Source organism: Lynx rufus, unplaced genomic scaffold (assembly GCF_022079265.1).
Source record: "Lynx rufus isolate CCGP_SWC_20201006 ecotype Redwood Valley unplaced genomic scaffold, mLynRuf1.p SCAF_12, whole genome shotgun sequence".
Classification (NCBI taxonomy): domain Eukaryota; kingdom Metazoa; phylum Chordata; class Mammalia; order Carnivora; family Felidae; genus Lynx; species Lynx rufus.
In genome coordinates this window covers 36,170,695-36,192,325 of record NW_025814826.1, presented here as the reverse complement: position 1 = coordinate 36,192,325, position 21,631 = coordinate 36,170,695, and the positions used below count along the sequence as shown (strand labels likewise).

Here is a 21,631-nt window from a genome sequence, read left to right as displayed (position 1 = left end):
ATGAAGAATAAGGAGGAGTGGTACTCACATTCTGGAACTGTCTGAAAGGCACAAACTGGACGATATCTCGGATGGCTACCTCGCCTGATGGGGACCGCAGACTTCCACCGTCACCATCCAGAAACTCCATGGCACTGAAGTCAGCACCTCCCACTCCAACAATGATGATGGACATAGGAAGCTTGGCAGCATTAACTATAGCTTGTCTGGTCTCATCAAGGTCTGTTATCACACCATCAGTAATGATCAAGAGCACAAAATATTGCTGCCAAAAAAGAAAATTATATCCACTGAGCACAGGAGCTCCCAAACAATAAAAGCAACAGTTAAAAACATCTCCAGCTTGATGAGTCTTTCAGTCTCTTTCTTATTCATTTTCCTTTCCAGTCTCTACCTAGGATACCATCTACATAAAATATTCTAAGACTCTCTAATGACAAGGAAATTTATTTATACAAAAATTGCAGGTTCATTAAAAATGCAACAGACCACAAAATACAGTTGGTATAAATATACAGAAGCAAGACATCTAAATGTCAGACATTAAACTTTTAGTGAGCATTGGAATAAACACTTTGATGTAACATAAGTATTAAATATGTTAAAGTATCGATCAAGAGAGTAAGTGGCAACTCTGTTTCTAAAAGGTCAAATATGAAAGAAGCAGAATTGTTTATCAAACTAAAGTGCACTTTTTGAAAAATGGATACGGTTTGGGAGGAATCTTTCTCTCAATACTGTCATCTCTGATAAACATTTTTAGAGAATGGTAAAATGTTACATAAAGTTGTTACCCCATCTTTTGGATCATTTAAGTCTAGAATGGAAATAAGTTTTATAACAGAGCAATCACGTGCTAAGTGTTCACTCTGCCCCAGGCACTGTGCACTTTATATGAAGTATATTATTTCACTTTTCAGCAGTTGTATGAGGTAGTTATCCCTGCCTTACTTTTGGATATAAAAAACTATGAAACTAAGAGAGATTTGGTATCAAAATCCAACAGATAATGGTTGTCTAATTCAGACCCTTTTAGGACAGTAAGTAATTTTTCATCACTAACTGAAACAGTAAATTTCCTCAAGCCTTAATTTGTTAAATCTACCTTTGAAAAGGTAGGTATTAGCAATTTCTTTTTAGTAGAACCTATCTAAGAAAATTAATTCAAATGGAATAGAAAAGACTCATGAGTATAAGGGTTATTTTTTTGTTGTCCTGCTTTTAATGATCACTAATTTAAAAATAACAGATGTTACTCCGAAACCAAGGACAGCTATCTTACTATTTCATGCTCTTTGTGTCTTGATGGATCTCGGCACCAAAGGCAACTACCAACCCATATTCTCCCTGTCCCCTGGCACTACGATACTTACAGAAGCTGTCTGTTGTTGTGTTGCTGCAGCAGCAAACCTAGCCACATGATTTATGATTGGAGAAAAATTAGTTGGTCCATAGAGTTTTATCTGAGGAAGGCAGGCCCGATATGCCTCTACAATGCCTTGGATTCCTAGGCCAAGAAAAGCAGTATTAAAAATTGTCAAGCACAATTTAATTGTTCATTGTTTACTACACCTGTTAATTTAATTAATATACACGTATAATTATATATATGTATATATATATATATATACACACACACACTATATTGCTTTAAATAGTTAAAAATTCTATATTCAAGAGTTTCTCTTCAGCCATATATTACAAAACTTCATGGTTATGCTCTATTGCAAAAACCTAAATGCTTCCCTCCTCCAACCAAAGGCATTTATTTTCATCTCAGCCAAATTATTCATTAATCTATAGTAGGACTGTTATATTGCTTAATTTTTGTTGTTTTAGGACTAAGACTCTAATGAAAAAAGAATGAAAAAGGTGCTGTATCATACAACTGACGATAAGGCGTAAGTAAAAGTTATTGATTAAAATGGAAAAACTTTTGCATAGATGGCCAAAGATTCTCTGGACTCAGACGGCTATAATCCTAATGTTAATTCTAGTCAAGGGTTTATTCAGTAACTCAAAGATTAAGCATGGTATGATAAACTGTATAGTTCTAAAAACTCATTTCCAGCTTGTGTATTACATTTTGCTGCAGAAATACTAATGTGTTTGTTGATGCAGTACCGCCCAGGCCTGCCGAGATGTTGCATAGTAGAAGACGGGGCAGGGCCATTTGACTAGCTTTGACCACGCATGTAGATGGACATGACATTCATGTCTAAGTAGATATTTTAAGAACCACTGCCTATTTTCACCAGCAATCTTGCTTTTTCCTTCTGCAAAGAGAGCAGAACATCTCAGTCAAGATTCTGAGTCCCAGAAAGAGAAGAAATAACGAGCAGACTAGCCACATGTAAAGGGATATATAAAGTGAGCAAGAAATAAACTATTGTTATTATAAATTACTGAGAGATTGGTTATTATAACAGCACAACTTAGTGGAATTTGAATGGCATTCCTGGTAAAAACACTCCTGATGAAGTTTGTTTTTTTTTTTTTAATTTTTTTTTTTCAACGTTTATTTATTTTTGGGACAGAGAGAGACAGAGCATGAACGGGGGAGGGGCAGAGAGAGAGGGAGACACAGAATCGGAAACAGGCTCCAGGCTCTGAGCCATCAGCCCAGAGCCCGACGCGGGGCTCAAACTCACGGACCGTGAGATCGTGACCTGGCTGAAGTCGGACACTTAACCGACTGCGCCACCCAGGCGCCCCCCTGATGAAGTTTTAATGTGACATACATGCCTGTTGAATCTACCCCTAACATTACAGTGTCAAGGATGCAGGTAAGATACTAGAAATCCTCAAGAAATTCCCCCACTATACTTGTTGAGATCATTAAGGAAATCTGCCTGAAAAAATTTTACATGTAAACTAAAACAGGTGTCTTGCTTTAAACATGTCCAACAGGGGGTGCCTGAGTGGCTCCGTCAGTTAAACCTCTGACGTTGGCTCAGGTCATGATCTCATGGCTCATGAGTTCAAGCTCTGCATTGGGGTCTGTGCTGACAGCTCAGAGCCTGGAGCCTGCTTCAGATTCTGTGTCTCCCTCTCTCTCTGCCCCTCCCCTGCTTGCACTCTCTCTCTCTCCCTCTCTGTCAAAAAAATAATAAATAATTTTTAAAAGTTCTATTAAAAATGTCCAACAGAACAGAGATCAACAAGGAAAAGAAGTATATACTTGATTTAAAAGCTTCACAAGACCAGTGCTCTCCTCTTAACATTTAAGAGTTCTAATTAGCTACTATTAGTCACTTTGAAGTTAGGAATAAGTCTCATGAACATCCTTTGAGAAAGTGACTAATTCATACGTACAGGTGATTTTACATGCACAAGGTGAAGCTGTAACTAGTGGTCAGTCAGTTCACTGCTAACAAAAATAATATTAACATAGGCCAGCAGCAGGATCTTACTGCAATGATACATGCTATAGAAAATTTGAGTCCTCACAGCAATAATATTCTTTTTCATTTTTATCATTTCAGTTTGCTTTTCAATCTGAAGATATATAAGCTGTTAATTAAATTTCTTCACAAATATCCATTGCCTTCAGTTCCTCCACTAAAATTAAATTATGCCAAAATCCTTCCTTTGCATTAAAGGAACAAGCAAGACATATTATTTCTGGGCACCTAAGTTCAATGATTAATCAAGAAAAGGGAATTCAACTCCCTTGCTTTAAAATAAGGCGTATTTTTTTTTTTCAGTACAGTGTCCTCTGTCTAAAACCAAATGGATTATTTTTTTCAGACTATAAACCAAAAATAGAAAAGCTATGCTTGGTGACAGCCCAAAGATGGGCTCATTTTACTCAGAGTAAATGAACTTCTAAAATGAACTTTCACATGATGTAAGTCATCCATATTTATTGGCAAGAAATAAAACCTAATTAACACCAAATTCCAAAAATTGTTCCAATTTCATCATAAGCATGAAACACAGTTCTTGACAAGAATTGCTATTCCCGATTTCAAATGACTAGGGATAAAAAGGTCACAACCAGCCACTGAAAGTACATCAAAGGAACACTGAATTAGTATGGAAAATGTGTCCTAGAAAAAAACAAGAAAACCCTAATACAAACTGTTCCCAACAAAATGTTCATGCTCTTCTGCTCTATGAATATTGTTCATGAAAACTGAAGATAAGGAAAGAACGCCCTCTTCTGTTAGAAATCTAAATATTCTGTAATTGTCAAAAGGACCCTTTGCAGAAAATTAGCTTATTGGCTACAATTTTATGCTTCTTTCCCTACCTCCTTTTCCTCCTACAAACAGTTCAGACTTGTATCATATTGTGGGACATTTGGCATTTTAGGTGGATTGTTCACTGGGGTAAAAAGGAGGAAACACTTGGATATGTGAGGTATAAAGAAGAAAATGAAATGAAACAGATGTTGGTTTTCTGCTGTCTATGTAGAGGAGAGCCACTGTGGGAGCTTAATTCTTTGTTCCGTTGTTAGCCCACTCAGATGTAATCTGAGTAACAAGTAATTTGATGCTGGACATGTTTTCCTTGTAGAGAGTGGCTGCTACTCTGAGAAAAGCTTCACAAATCTGTATATATTCAATTACTTGTTTTATTAAAGGTTTGTTTTAAAACCAACCTGTATGTGAAAATAATATGATTACGAGTATTGATCTGTTCTCAAGACTGAGAATCTTGTTTTTCTATTGAACCTCTCAAGGTAGAACTTAGCCAACAATCATCTTCATAATAGATTTGCACCATTATTATCTTTACCACTTGAACCAACAACCTGGTGTAATTCTTCCACTTTATACAACAGAATGTTAAATATGTCACGAAAAGAAAACGAGGAAGGGAATTTGAGTAGTATTGAATCACAAGAAAACAACAAGTAACAAACACTAGTGAGGCTTTCTGTGTAAAATCTTCCTGTTAACTTTTTAGCTTACCGTTGCAGTAGGGATTGGATGGATTAAAGTTCATTGGAAATTCATGCGAAACCTGTCAAAAGATGAAAGGACTCATTAGACCCTGTTTTGCTTTTGTTGGAGGGAAATATTTAAAATAGGATTTCCTCTCACCTGCCACTGAGGAGGTATCTGAGCTCCAAAACCAAATGCTGGAAACATTTTATCACTAAAAAGAAAATTTGAAAAAACTGAAAGGTAACTTTTTTCTCAAAATAGAAAATTTTATCTTTGTTCATAATAAAACCAATAGAGCTTGTTTTAAAAAAATTCAAAATCTAAGGCAAATACAAAGATTAAACCCATAATAACCACTAGAGAACCAATGTTAATATTTGGCAACAATCACTCTAAGTATTTTTCTGTGTAACAAGGGTGAAAAATGTCTCTGTCTATATATATATTTATAAAACTGGAGTTTATATTCATATTTTATAACATACTCTTTTCTACTTAAATACTGTATATCATTTTGCTGAATAAATATGTAGATAAATCCATAAAGCCCTAAAAAACAAAAGTTCATTCGCTTATAGCAAACTCATTTGGCAGCAAAACCTGACCTCAACTGATATGAGGTTATTTATAGCTTTTATTCATACTACTGAATATGAATATTCATACATTTGGCCACAGAAACATGGTGCAAAGTCACATATAAAATGCTCACATTTCTGTAGCAAAATGTATGAATATTTGGCCCCAGTGGTATAGGGATAAGGGATTATGGACCTGAATATATAACATCATGTGAATGGCTAAATATTCCACTGTATGGATATTCTCCCACAACCAATAAACATCCAATGCTTTGCTCTTATAAAACACTGTAATGAACATACTAATTTTTCTGCTGGGATATTCTTTTTATATTAATTCTTAATTGTTCTTTTTGCGTTTAGGATAGAACCTAAGGTAGACACATTCTACACTTGCAACATGAAAAAGAAGTAAACACCTATTTTGGTAAATGTACGTTTTTTGGGGGGTGTCTATTTCAGCAGTTTGTCTATATTCTATACAAAATAGTATGCTAACAGGGGCACCTGGCTGCCTCAGTTGGTGGAGCATGTGACTCTTGATCTCAGGATTGTGAGTTCAAGCCCCATGTTGGGTGTAGAGATTACTTAAAAATCCACCTGGGTGGCTCAGTTGGTTAAGCATCTGACTTCGGCTCAGGTCATGATCCCACGGTTCATGGGTTCAAGCCCCGTGTCAGGCTCTGTGTTCACAGCTCAGAGCCTGGAGCCTGCTTCAGATTCTCTGTCTCCCTCTCTCTCTGCCCCTCCCCTACTCTGTCTCTCTCTTTCAAAATCAAATAAATATTAAAATAAATCAAATCAAATCTTAAAAAAAAAATAGTGTCCTAACATATATAGGTATGATTTTAGGAATACAAATTCAGTTCTTCTCTAGTTTAGCAGCTGTAACAACCCCTTTCCCTAAAATGTCATCTCTATCACATCTCTATATTAAGTTCAAGTACACCCTAGGCTCTATTTCAAGACTTGTTTTGTTCCGCTGTCATGTACTAGTTCTGTAATATTAATTAATACACCTTTTTTTACAGTTTATTTATTTTGAGAGAAAGAGATCAAGCATGTGGTGGGGAGGGGCAGAGAGAGAAGGAGAGAGAATTTCAAGCAGGGTTCAGGCTGTCTGCACAGAGCCCGATGAGAGCCCACGAACCATGAGATCATGCATGACCTGAGCAGAAGTCAGATGCTTAACTGAGTGACCCAGGTGCCTCTAATTAATACAGCATTAAAATAAGTTTTAATATCTGCTAAAACAAAACTCCCCTTCATTTCTTTTTTTTCCCCCCTCAAAAATTTCTTGGATTCATTTTTCCCACTAGGAAATTTTAAAAATCATTTTATCAGGGTTCTATTGCAATTTTGATTAGAATTGCTTAATTCTGGGATAATTTTTATATATTACATCATTATGACATCTGCCTATCTAGAATCATGGTATAGCTCTCCATTTAAACAAGTTTCCTTCTTTGTCTCTCAGTACAATTTTGTAGTTTTCCCTCACTAAAGATCCTAGAACTCTCTAAATTCATGCTTATTTTTTATTGCATCATGAACTGTGATCTTGTATCTGCTATAATTTCTTCAATTGGTTATTGCTGGCTACTGAGAAGTTACTGATTTTTTTAATTTTATGTTGTATCTGACCACCTTTCTGAACTCTCACTGATTTTTAATATTTTTTTACTTGATTCTCTTAGGTTTAAATTTATTCCTTACAGGTTTGGTAGAATTTATGTATGAAACTGTCTTGGCCTGGTTCTCCTGTGAGGAGTGGCTCTTTGGACTATACCAGTCCTTCCATGGTTCTAGTCTCTTCAGGCTTCCTGCCTCTTTGAGTCAACTTTGCTAATTTAAAGCTTCCCCCCAAAATCTTCCTTTAATCCAGATGTTCCAGCGTAATAAGTTTTATTGAGTATTAACTTACAATTGTTAATTTTTTTTTGGATCTATGCTTATAATCTCTGTCTCATTACTAATATTCTATGCATGTTGTTGGCAAGATTTGCCTATGTTTTGTTGCACTTGCAAAGAATCATTTGTCATTTAATTTATTCATTTAATGGTGGTTTTAAAACGTTCCAAGTCCCTTACTTTTGGTGCTTAGAGGACATACAGCAAAGTACACAATATAGCCTGGAGAGCATGTCTCTGGAGCAGACAGCCCAGGCACAATTCTGTTTCTGCCAGTTACCAATTGAGTCACTCTGGACAAGCTACTTAACTCCCTGTGCCTCAATTTTCTCATCTACACAATGCAGATGATAATGGATGATAATAGTACATATATCACAGCAAATTATAAAGATTAGATGAGCATCACATAGAAACTACATTAAATTGTGCCTGACACATGATGGCTCATACACAGATAGAATCTGCTATTATCATCATATCTTTATTTTTTCTTCCTATTCTTTAATTTTATTTTGTTGAAACTCTATTTCATTTATATTTGATTTTTCTTCTTTAAAAAATAAAAGCACGTAAAGCCACAAATTTTCCTCTATTAAAGATAGGACCATGTATAGTCTTCTTGTTTCCTTCTATTTCTAGATAGTCTGTTATTATAGTTTGATTTCCTCTTTCATCTAACAACTACTTAAGTTTTTTTAAATTTCCATATGGTAAATTTTTTTTAGTTATCCTTTTGTATTAACTTCCAGGTGGCAGTCTGAGAAAGAAACCTTATAAATTTTTTATTCTTTATATAAACTCCATTTTAATTGTGTTGCTTTAAAAGTTTTATTATAGGAGAGCCTGGGTGCCTCAGTCAGTTAAGTGTCCAACTCTTGATTTCGGCTTTAGCTGTGATCTTGTGGTTCGTGAGTTCAAGCCTCACATGAGGTTCCATGCTGACAGTGCTGAGGGGCTCCATGCTGAAAGTGTGGAGCATGGTTGGGATTCTCTCTTTCCCCCTCTCTCTCTGTCCCTTCCCCATTTGTGCTCTCTCTCTCTCAAAATAAATAAATAAATACTTAAAAACAATTTTTTAAATTATTTCTAACTATTTTCAGTTGGAATGCTTTCATACTCTTTTATCAAATATGTCCATGGTTATATTTCCATTTTGGATTATATAACAAAGTATTCTATAAAATAATTTTTTATTACATTTAATGAGTTTTGACTTAAATCATACTAGGTTGATATTGGAATTGCCACCTTTGCTTTAGATTAGTTTTCATTTGCCTGAAAAGATTACCTCTTTAAATGTTGTAACAGATTAATAAAAAGCTCCATCAATTTGTGTAAGGGCTTTTATCATAAAATAATAGGCAAAGGCAAGTGAAAATTTATACTGTGCTCTAAGAGATCCAGAACAAAAATGTATTAATGTAGATTGCTTTCTATTGTTTGAAATCTATATATTGAGAATGTATTCAAAATATTTTATAACAGTTAAGTCAAGTTATCTCTTGTTGCCATTGTTCAAGGTTGCCATTAAGAAAATAATTTGAGGGGCGCCTGGGTGGCGCAGTCGGTTAAGCGTCCGACTTCAGCTAGGTCACGATCTCGCGGTCTGTGAGTTCGAGCCCCGCGTCAGGCTCTGGGCTGATGGCTCAGAGCCTGGAGCCTGTTTCCGATTCTGTGTCTCCTTCTCTCTCTGCCCCTCCCCCGTTCATGCTCTGTCTCTGTCTGTCCCAAAAATAAATAAACGTTGAAAAAAAAAAAAGAAAATAATTTGACGGCCACTGGCAAGAAACAGACATGTTAGAAAATAGTGTCTGTGAATGTTTACAGAATGTGTCATCTGAACTTCAATCACACAGGTAACTTATTCCTAATGAGTAAACCCCAAGGAAACCAGATCAAAGAAACAAGCTTGTGAGCTCTTTATAACTGATCACAGCCAGAGATTAGAGGTCAAAAGTAAACACTAAGACTGTCAGCAAGAGAAAACTAGAAAAGACAACAGGAAAGAAATTTTAGGGATAAAGCTACCCCTACCATGCCCCTTCCCCTCCCCCCTGTCAACCCCAGCAGTCTTATCACCAACAACTATATCCAAGTACTAGCAGATGAAACAGAAACTGCCCCCTCTAGGGAATTATAAAAACAAATATTTTAGTCATACTCACGCATCATAATCTTGAATGACCAGTCCTACAGACCAGATAGCAGTCAAATACTCATTAACACCATTGGGGCTGATGTAATGAAGGGAATCAGGAGACCTTGGGTCGCCATTCGAGCCAGTGAAGTCCACTCCCACCTGCCAAATAATAATCGCAGCCCTTAATAAGGAAAAGCCTACACACGATGTCCAGGAGATGAAACAAATATTCATCCCAGAGCCTGCTGCTACCATTTTCTAACAAATGCCTGGGCCTACCAGTTTTTCCACAGACAAACAATTAACGCTTCAGCATGAAACAATCTGTTATTCCTATTTTTTCTAGATGCCTCAAATCCATGACTTTAGATGTAGGGCTTATTTTTGTATGTTGTTTGACTAATGCTTCTATAATTTTAAATTGCTATAGGACATATTTGCTTTCCATCAGAAGAAACAGATCTGACCAACAAAGTTGAAAGCTTGTGGATGAGCTTATTAGACAACCTGTCTGAGGAGATCATACTAAACAGCTTGTATAAATCTCATCACTAAGTCAGTTTTACAGGGAAGGATAGAACACTGCAAAATGGTAGGAAAAAGTAATATGTTACACGACTTTTGAAAAAGTCAGTGTTACTTACAGTAAAATTCAGCTGACATCCTCCCATGATATAGTCAAGGAACGTGCATTCTACTGTAATCTAAAAACAGACAGCACTGTTAAAATTAAAACTCTTTTACTATACAAGAGATACAAAGAGCTCTCTGGCATACGTTTTTAACAGTTTAGAAACTGAACAAAACATAATATAAGCATGTGGAAACCACCCCAGCATTTGAGTTTAAGGACCGCTGCCCCTACTTGTCATGAATTTGTATGATTTTAATTTGAGATAATTAAATCAATGTTAAGATTAGAATATTAATGGCCAAAGATGAAATCACTTTAGGTTTTAGGAAACTGGCAATGAATCTAATATGTTGAGACCTTTAATAAGCATAATAATTGAATTTTTTTAATAAAAAACAAAACCAGAGAAACCTCATTTGTTTGTTGTAAGAAATCTCTTGAATTTTCCCCTCTGTTTACAATATCTCAACTCGAAATTATGACCAGGATAGATGAACTGGGTCAGGTCGTTTCTGCTAATGCTCTGGGAAAATACCATGATGCTTCATATTTCTTACAATAAGGAAAAAACTTTAATAATCTTTTCTTTTGCTAAAAAGTTGTCAAACCTTGGAACCAAATTTACTTGAAAGATTTCTTTACTATTTCCTACTCTCTTCTTTTCCTTAAGGGTATCCAGATGCTCATGTGATTTTCAATTGCCCAAAATTCAATTCACATTTCTTAAGAAAAAACTTTAATATTCTTTGTCTGTTTGCTTAATATGTACCATATTGAAAAAAGAACTTGAAATGGGATCTCATTACACTTACTATAAATGGTCAATATCAACTAACCTCACAATGTTTCACACTGATAACACCTGAATTCTTGTAGCTTTTCTTCTTTTGCCTCTTTTTTTCATTTATGCATTCAAATTCCACCTATAGGAAGAAAAGACAAAATGTTAATTCTTTCTAGCAATACTAAAAATGCCAATGTGGGCCGCCTGGGTAGCTCAGTTGGTTAAGCATTCGACTCTTGGTTTCGGCTCAGGTCATAATCTCACAGTGCTTGAGTTCAAGCCCCACAACGGGCTCTGTGCTGACAGTGCAAAGCCTGTTCGAGATTTTCTGTCTCCCTCTCTCTCTGCAAAGTGTCTACCAAGTGGCAGGCACTATTCCAGGCACTGAAAACAGAGATGGTAAGATATGGCCTTGCCTTTGAAGAATAAGAGTAGGTAAACCTTGCCATGGCAGCAACATTAAAAGCCTCATTCTGTCATGGAGGAGGGAAGGATCAAGATAGTTGGATTTAGGAAAACTCTACATGATCCATAAAGTATTACAGAGTTGGTTGTTCATTCAATATCTTCTAAAAGTAGTTCATTTACTGATTCTGAAGGATAGTGACAACAATCCAGATCACTCTTCATATTTAGTTCTTTTAGGTAGCTTGTTTTTGAATTGTTCAGATTTTTAGCATTTGCCATTAGTTCTGCTTTAAAAAAAATTCTTTAGGATATTTACAGCTGAATTTTGCTGTTTTAATTAAACTACTAGGTATGATTTTTTAAAGTTTATTTATGTATTTTGAGAGAGAGAGCATGAGAGCATGCGAGTGAGGGGGAGGGACAGAGAGAGAGAACCCCTAGCAGGCTCTGTGCTTGGGGCTCAATCTCATGAACCATGAGATCATGACCTGAGCTGAAATCAAGAGTTGTATGCCTAACTGAGCAACCCAGATGCCCCTAAACCATTAGGAATGATTTTAAAAGCCTTTCATGGGGCGCCTGGGTGGCGCAGTCGGTTAAGCGTCCGACTTCAGCCAGGTCACGATCTCGCGGTCCGTGAGTTCGAGCCCCGCGTCGGGCTCTGGGCTGATGGCTCAGAGCCTGGAGCTTGTTTCCGATTCTGTGTCTCCCTCTCTCTCTGCCCCTCCCCCGTTCATGCTCTGTCTCTCTCTGTCCCAAAAATAAATAAACGTTAAAATAAAAAAGCCTTTCATACTTCACACAAACATTTTTGTATAGTCTACTTCTAGTACCTGGCCTTTGTGACCAGGGAGTAGGGACAGGGCTATAGATCTCTATGTGACCTACTAAAAATTCTAGTCTCATTATGTTTGTTTAAAACTCATTTCTCCCTATTACTTAAACCAAATGGCTCATAAGTGTTATTTATTTATTTTGTAGTTACGTTTTGATCTAAAACTATCGGTATCTTTTAGATCACCTCACTTACATGACTAGGTAAAAAAGACCTCATCTAACCATAACCTCTTATGTTTTCAAAATCAAAGGCTATATGCATGAACATTATGCAGGTAATAATTCATATTATTCTATTTTAAGTAAGCTATAAAGAGAATTAATAGCTTATCTCATTCAAACTAGAAAGGAAATAAGATAGGAGCAGTTGATAAATTTTACTTATAAAATGCTCTGGAATAATTTTTAGGCACCTTGGTTTTAGAGACAGGAAAATTTCAGAAGCACTTTTAGCAATATGTTGGGATGCTAAATAATAAACTGAATGTAGTTAAAGCACATTAATGATCTTGACAAAATTAGTGGCATTAGATGGAGGCTTAATATTACATAATTTGAAATACCATAATTATCCTTTTATCCTTTCCTTCAGCGAAGAAAAGTCGGAGAGAAGAATGAGAGGCATATTGTAAAAGTGGGTCCAAAAGGAATATAAATGTACACAGATCAAGCCCAGGTATTTATCTAGTGTTGTAGAACTTAATTATTATGACCAATGAAATACCAAATGCTTTAAAACTAGGGTTTTCCAATCAAACCACATATGTTGTCTGAAGCCAAAGGAAACCAAACCTCTAAATACAAATGTAAACTTATACTCCAAGATGAATTTTGGATCATCCAATTACTTCATAAATAAAATCCACAGATTTCATAGCATTTTATAATACAGAGTAAAACCATGGCAAACTGTTTGCTATACCAAGGGGAAAAAAATGAAATAATAAATACATGGCCAACCATAAAGTACATTCAAATGACAAAGATGTAACTTACAGGTGAGTTTCTGGAGGCTTCTTTCAGTTTTGTCATGGTGGTTTGAAATGTTCCAATGAGATCATGTGACCCATCATTATCATAATCATAGCACTCTACCTAGAATTAAGTATAATAAGAATATATAAAAATCAACAAAATTTTGTTTAAAAGGATTGGCTGTAATAATTGAGACTTACCAGGAAGTGCCCTTTCAATTAAAATAAGTGAAAATGTTTATTATGCAGCTCTACTTAGAGAAGTAGGAAGTAACTTCCTGGAGGAGTAATACTGAAACACTTCAAACCCCAGCTATCCTTGGAATGGGGCTCTAGGATAGATCATAGGCAGACAAAAAGTACAAATATTGTTTAAATTCCATATTAAGCAGTTCCCAGTTCACCATCATGCTCTTTATAAGAGCTGATAAAATCAAAATGAAATTATGTCTTCTTTCTCATCCACTTCTTTACTTTGTTATCAGTATACAACGACTAAAAGCCATCATCTGCAGGAAGAAAGGAAGTCAGATCCTAGACAGCTAAAAATTGTATAATTAAATCCTAGATGATTTAGAAATATGGAATATGTATTTCATCAGCTGCAATATGGTAAGGCTAGGTTTGTATTCAGAGTTAGATATGATGAAGTCATATCTGCATCCTTCTGAGAATCACAAGTCTTACAATAAAAAAGAAAATTCAAGGGAAAGAGTACTTGATCCATTGAGGAACTATCTATTCTAGGTCATATTGACTCTATTTCCATGTAAGACAGGGTGAATTCTAGTCTTACCTATGCCTCTGGCCAAATGTTTGCTCTTTCTTACAGCAGGCAGAAGAGAGCTGAGAGTATATTTGTTTATATTTTTGTTTTTGTTTTTATTTTTAAGTAGGCTCCACCCCCAGCATGGAGCCCGATGTGGGGCTTGAACCCACAATGCTGAGATTAAGACCTGAGCTGAGATCAAGAGTCTGATGCTCAACTGAATGAGCCATCGAGGCACCCCAAGAGCTGCATGTAATTTTGTGCCAAGTTGACAGAGTAACCAGAGGGTAAATATTCACAAGAATACCTGATTATTCATTGTAATGAAAAAATTAATGTGGTGTGAACTGTTAGCAAGGAGAGGTGTCCATTATGATCACTGGATAACTAACATTTTTAGAGTGCTTTATAATTTCAGAACAGATTATCTCATTTCTGCAAACATTTTTATGTGCACTGCACACATTCTCTACTTAGGCTTGTGAAGTAGGCAAAGGAATTAAATAGTCGTAGAAGATGGTATGTTTTATTTGGTAACCAATATAGGTAAAGCTATGCTGAGGGCACTTTTGAATTCTTCAAGAGCCTATGATTTAAAATAAAAGCCTATAAGAAGTGATTTGCCAAGAAAGCATTCTTTACAAAGTTATATTAATTGCCAAGCTAAAATGCTTAGGGATTCTATATGTTCAGCCAGCAAAATGATTTACCTTCTTCTCAGTTCTATGAGAAGTAAACTAACCGCCTATAACAAGGAGTTTTTCATTCCTTACTAATATTTTCATTAGTATTCAGGAAGACTAAAAACCAATCAATAAAAACAAGGCCGAGAATTGCAATTTTGAGTAACAGTAAAGGGTTTTTATTTTTAGAAACACTTTGGTCATGTACCAATTATGACAGTTTGATTCTTGCCTTATGTATCTGGTATTTAATTTTTAAACCAAAGCCCTTTATCTGACTCTTCAAAGTATCAGGAGAAAAGAAAATTAATGATCTTACTATTTTTTAATAGAGAAATAAAATCAAGATAAAGCCAAAACACTCTTAATATTTTCATGCATTTTAATGCATTTCTTTAAATTATGGAAAATAGAACTGGACCTTTTTTTTTCAGGCAAGCTCTATACCCAATGTGGGGCTTGAACTCACCACCCCATGATCAAGAGTAGCATGCTCTATGGACTGAGCCAGCCAGGTGCCCCCAAATTTTGCATTTTATTTTTTATTTTTTTTTTTTTTAATTTTTTTTTTCAACGTTTATTTATTTTTGGGACAGAGAGAGACAGAGCATGAACGGGGGAGGGGCAGAGAGAGAGGGAGACACAGAATCGGAAACAGGCTCCAGGCTCTGAGCCATCAGCCCAGAGCCCGACGCGGGGCTCGAACTCACGGAACGCGAGATCGTGACCTGGCTGAAGTCGGACGCTTAACCGACTGCGCCACCCAGGCGCCCCAAATTTTGCATTTTAGATTTGCATTCAGCAAACTCCAATTTATATATAAGATCAAGCTTTGATAAGGCCAATTTTATTTTTAAGAAGCTTATGAACATCTAAAACTCTTCATATGTTTAGACTGACTGAGACTTCAGGGAATGTTAAAATATTTTTAAACTGTAATTTCTGATAGCACACTATAATAAATATACAGGAAAACCTCACTGTTGCCCCACTGAAGGCAAATGTTTGGCGCTAAAGAAAGATGTAACATTTATAATACTGGCATATGGTCAGATATAGTTTGAGGTAAATGATATAATAATTTGTGCCATTTAATTTCTCTTCTCAAAAATACAAAAACTAGTACTATTGGCTGTTTTAAACAACAGTATCAGCAGTGCTTATGAAATTGAAATATATGCATATATACATATGCACATATGTATATATGTAAAAGAATGTACACACCACACAATACTACATTCACTAAGGCATTCCCATTTTAGGCAAGGTGGTAGCATGCATGATTATTTCTTTTATTCATTTGATATTATGAAAATAATAATACATGCTGGAGTGATAACACTGGCACGTTCACACAGCAAATTACCAATTATTCTGACTCTATTCTGTGCTCTAATGTTCTTTGCTACACCTCTAAACAGTTTCCAAACACCACAAGAATCACAGATGTATGACTTTGTGATATTGCAAAGAAATAGAGAACTAAAGAAAGACAGTCATGATATGGCAAACCAAATTGTGTACAGTTAAAACAAACTGAGAAACTTTTAAGAACGGAAGACATTCATCAGAGAAAGCTCATAAAATCAGTTTACTTACTATAATAAAATAGCCCTGTAAGCATGCCACTGTGTGCAAAAGAAAGTTTAAAAAACATTGTTTCATTGTTAACATATTATTATAAGCAACCGGTTATGTTTTAGGCATTTTTTCCCCCAGCCTTTCCTGTTTCTCAGAGCTAATAAAGTATCAACTTACTATTTTTTTTAATCTTTATTTATTTTTGAGAGAGACAGAGAGAGAGACTATAAGCAGGGGAGGGGCAGAGAGAGAAAGGGAGATACAGAATCCGAGGTAGGTTCCAGGCTCTGAGCTGTCAGCACAGATCCAGACGCAGGGCTCGAACTCACGGACCACAAGATCATGACCTGAGCCGAAGTTGGACACTCAATCGACTAAGCCACCCAGGTGGGTGCCCCTCAACTTACTATTTTTAATGTGAAATGCAAAAGTTTAATATGACAATAGAAAGTAATTTTTAAAACTACTGTTTTATTTGTTACCTAAATTTTCACTGCTGTTTGAAATACAACATAAATCATACTTATATTGATTTTCAATGTTTATTTATTTATTTTGAAGGTGGAGGGGCACAGAGAGAGGAAAAGAGAATCCCAAGCAGGCTCTACCCTATCAGCACAGAGTCCAATGTGGGGAACTCACGATCCATGAGATCATGACCTGAGGTGAAATAAAGAGTCGGTGCTTAACCAATTGAGCCACCCAAGCGCCTCTATATTGATTTCTGAAGTTCTCTGTCAACTGAGGACAAATTTTTACAGAGCTAAGGAATGAAACCGTTTTCAATGTAACAGTATTCTATGTATAATGGTTTATAAAACTTCTACTTTCATTAATTTAATCCTTCCTTTTTTTTGTAACATAGACATTATTTTCTCTATTATATAAATGAAGAAGTCAGACGACCTCCCCAAGATCCCTTATCTGGTTGAAAGCGTAAGTCAAGACTTGAACTATAGCCTGACACAAAATCCAGTGTTCCATGCCATCACCTTTCCTGTTTTTACCATATTCATTACCAAAGGAAAAAGAAAACAAAACACCCACTTCAGTTTGCTGACTCTAAACACAAGAGACTTCTATCTGGAATCTTATGTAAAGAGACTCTAGGGGTGTCTCATTTGCTCAGTAGGTTAAGTGTCCAACTTTGGCTCAGGTCATGATCACACGGTTTGTGAGTTTGAGCCCCGTGTCAGGCTCTGTGCTGACAGCTCAGAGCCTGGAGCCTGCTTTGGATTCTGGGTCTCCCTCTCTCTCTGCCCCTCCTCTACCCCTCACAGTCAGTCTCTGTCTCTCAAAAATAAATAAAACATTAAAAAAAACAAGAGACTCTAGTAAAATATGTCTTAAAAATAACAAATATTTTCTGTTAAATAGCTATAAATTAAACCAATAAAAAAAATTCTTAGTCACCGGCTGCTACTCCCTGTACCCACCCTGCTCTCCTAACACTTCATACTAAAGCTATCTAAAAGTTTTCAATGAATAATATCTTGCTCTGAAAATAAGCGATGGAAAATGCCACCACTATTCTCTTTTGCTGCTCCTCTCTGCTGTAGGGGGAAGCTTTGGGTTTTTAAAGTAACATCTGCTTTTATCCACAAGGGCCATACCAAAGTCAAAGATTGCAGTTAAAGGTTTCTATTTGCAGAACAAATGAACCTTATTAAAAGGAGGAAAGATTTAAATTGGACATTCTATTTTTTAAAATGAAGAGTAAAATAAAAATCACAATGTTTGATTAAGCATTAGGTCAACATATCAGTCAAACATATCTACTCCTTTGAACTATTTACTTACCAGAGACATTTCTATTTTAGTATTCCTAAATAAAAATACAATTCAATCCTTACAGGTATCTATTACATCACTAACTTTTATTAAATACTATCTAATCTATTATTTTTATGAAAGACGTATGTGTGTATAAATAACATCCACATAAATTCAAATTACCTTGATAGTTTTGTCCATATCTCCATAGCACAGTGAGTTAAGAGAGATTTTAAAAGGCCTCCAAACAGGATTCAAGTTATTTTTAATAACCTGTAAAGATTCCAAGACTAGTTAGAAAAATATTCAGTTCATTAACATTTTCCCTTCCTTTTCCTAGATTCTTGCTATACTCTCACAATCATCCTTCACCTCTTCACCCAGTCAACTTTTTCAATGAGAAACTAGGTAGGACAATATTATACAATTGTTATAAGAAAAATGTGACAGATACATTCTGAGAAAAGAAAAAAAACTACTTGGAAAATTTATTTTACCCATCACAAGGTACATTTAGAAACTGCTGATTGTTGATTCTGTTGGAAACCAGGGTTTTCATTGCAGGACATAGAAGATTCCAGTTTGGAATAAAAAAAGGATGAGAAAGAATCTGGGTTGGACTTGAATTGAAAAAATAGTCTAAATTGATGATTTAAAATTGTTATAAATATACATACACATAATAAACAGATATACACAAATACACATTTCCTAGATCTGTCCATTGAAAAGACCTAAATGCAATGACATCTGGGTAACAATGAGTACATCTAGCACTACTCTCTTAAGGGTTGATGGGGGGTGGGAGGGAGGGGAGGGTGGGTGATGGGTATTGAGGAGGGCACCTTTTGGGATGAGCACTGGGTGTTGTATGGAAACCAATTTGACAATAAATTTCATATATTGAAAAAAAATAATTTATTTATTTTTAATTTACATCCAAGTTAGTATATGGTGCAACAATGATTTCAGGAGTAGATTCCTTAATAGCACTACTGTCTTAAAGGAACTGGGTTCCTCAAGAGAAATGGCTCATTCTGGACCTGGGATAGGGTGAGCACAAGGCAACCTGAGAATATACTTTAATATAAAGTAAGAGAATGAAGGGTGCCTGGCTGGCTCAGTCTGAAGAGCATATGACTCCTGATCTGGGGGTAATGAGTTTGAGCCCCACATTGGTGTAGACACTACTAAAAAATAAATAAATAAATAAATAAATAAATAAATAAATAAACAAACAAACAAACAAACTTTAAAAAAAACATAAATATGGGGCACCTGGGTGGCTCAGTTGGTTAAGCATCCAACTTTGGCTTAGGTCATGATCTCGTGGTTCTTGAGTTCAAACCCCGCTCAGGCTGTGCTGACAAGACAGAGTCGCCTGCTTCAGATTCTATGTCTCCCTCACTCTCTGCCCCTCCCCTGTTCATTCTCTCTCTCTTTCTCTCTCTCTCTCAAAAATAAACATTAAAAAATTTTTAAAAATTAAAAACAGTAAACATAAATAAATAAATAAATAAATAAATAAATAAAGTAATGCTTAAAGACTAATGGGGTCATGTTAAAAGAACCCAGGAGCCTTTTGACATCACTCTCCCTGGTCAAACTTGGATTAATTTGAACTGCAAAAATAATGACCATAATGATTTGTGACACAAATACGGTGCTATAAAAGTCATGAGTCTATAATGATACTAAACATAAAAAAAGGATGTGGGAGAGGAGAGATGAAAGAAGAGTATCTGCTATTATATGTAAAGGGATAAAAGATTTAGAAAAAAATCACTATTTTATAACCCCTAATATAAAAATTGATTCAGGATGGATCATCACTGGACAGGTGATATGCTAAAGAACAATTTATTCGTTCAGTCTCAAAGTATCACACCACAGATCACTTATTAATTACAAAGTTTAAAAAATGGGACTTTATCATAGTAAGATCTGGTGGTCACCAGCTTAACCAAGTAGAACAAGGTTGGCAACATCAATACTGGACAACCTGATACTATGGGTCCCTTGATGATGCAAAGCAAGATGCACACATAATGTTCTTGATGGAAATGTTTGATTTGGATACAATCGTAAGGAAACAGAAGACAAATGTTGGACATACTAGCCTTGATTATTCAGGAGATTCAATGGCATGAAGAAAGATATAAGGCAGATAGGGAGAAGAATCGTATATACTGGGAACATAAGAACCCAATGCAAAATGTGAACCTTGAATTGATCCTGGACAAAACTATACACACACACACACACACACACACACACACACACACACGCGTGTGTGTGTGTGTGTGTGTGTGTGTGTGTGTAATGTGTGAGACAACTGGGGAAATCTGAAGTTAAAGGATATACTGGGTGATATTATAAATCCATATTAATTCTCTCAAGTGTAGTTGTGTAGGAGAATGTCCTTGTTCTTGAGAAATACCTGTTGTAGTATTAAGGTGAAGGGAATTGATATCTGAAGCCTACATTAGGACAGTTTTGCAAATGGGAACTATATGTGTGCATGGGTGCATGCATGTGTGTGTGTGTGTGTGAGAGAGAGAGAGAGAAAGAACACACATACAGATATGAACAGTTGGTAAGTCTAGGTGAAGGATACACAGGTATACATTTTAGTGCTTTTTACAGGGTCTTAAATATTTCAAAATAAAAATTTTGCTAATAATTCAGCATAGTAGCACTTCCTCATGAAAAGAAGAAAAAAATGAGTATGTTGATCTTGCATCTCTGGCTACATATGTCTGAACTCAGATTGATATTTTTATAAATATAAAAATTTTTAAAATTTAGATTACTAGAATTCCAACAGAAACCTCAACTCTACTTTTTCAAATTCAGATATTCACCTCTGTTCGATGAACCATTAGCCAGTTTCCATCAGATGTCTGCTTGTGGAATTCCAGGTATGGATCTGACTTTCCAAATAGATCCTACATTAAAAAAAAGAAATCAATTCTTCTCCTTTGAAACCATGTAAAACCATACTTTATACATGTTACGTGTTAGCAATATCAAAAGTCTAACTCCATAGTACAGATATATACAGCACAGTACAGTAGTAAATACAAATCCCATCACCTTCCTCATGAACTTATAAACTTGCTGATGTCTACAAGGGGAACTATTAAGGCATTTGTGATAAATGCTCATAATCCTATGTATCACAACTTCACTTCTCAAAAAACATGAGAACATTGCTATAAAATATAATGAACAATAGGACCCATAATCAATAAAATATGTTTTGGGCTTGTTTTCATTATTAACAGTATTCATTTGCATAGCACTGAATAGTTTGATATAAATGCCATCCCAAACATTAGTCATACTATATGAAGGACAGAGCAGTTATCAGCAATAAAATGGATTCAGAGAGGTTAAATAACTTTGCCAAGATCACACATCTAATTTAATTGATGGATCTGAGTCTTGACTTTATATCTTATCCTTCTATGTCCAACACTCTTTTCCCAATTCCACACATTTCTTTACATACATAAGGGAGTAGAGGTAAATATGTAGAGTGCATAATAGAATTATTTCAAGGGTACAAAATACATCTTCTTTTTCCTCTGTAATTCACCACAGCACCTGTATAATGCTGAAGCACACTGAGTGTTCAAAAATACCCTTATCA

At 35.6% G+C, this 21,631-nt stretch overlaps 1 protein-coding gene across 2 annotated transcripts in view; it reads right to left on the bottom strand.

The window, feature by feature from the left end:
* CPNE3 (copine 3) overlaps positions 1 to 21,631 on the bottom strand; it is a 47,040-nt gene that overhangs the window by 2,406 nt on the left and 23,003 nt on the right. For both annotated transcript variants that reach the window (XM_047074108.1, XM_047074109.1), the window contains 10 exons: positions 20,841 to 20,924; positions 18,160 to 18,249; positions 13,190 to 13,288; positions 11,001 to 11,087; positions 10,175 to 10,234; positions 9,556 to 9,689; positions 5,052 to 5,106; positions 4,920 to 4,971; positions 1,374 to 1,507; positions 29 to 265 (listed from right to left, as the gene is read on the bottom strand). In XM_047074108.1, the coding sequence (XP_046930064.1) occupies positions 29 to 265; positions 1,374 to 1,507; positions 4,920 to 4,971; positions 5,052 to 5,106; positions 9,556 to 9,689; positions 10,175 to 10,234; positions 11,001 to 11,087; positions 13,190 to 13,288; positions 18,160 to 18,249; positions 20,841 to 20,924 (1,032 nt within the window). The remainder of the gene's footprint in view (positions 1 to 28; positions 266 to 1,373; positions 1,508 to 4,919; positions 4,972 to 5,051; positions 5,107 to 9,555; positions 9,690 to 10,174; positions 10,235 to 11,000; positions 11,088 to 13,189; positions 13,289 to 18,159; positions 18,250 to 20,840; positions 20,925 to 21,631) is intronic.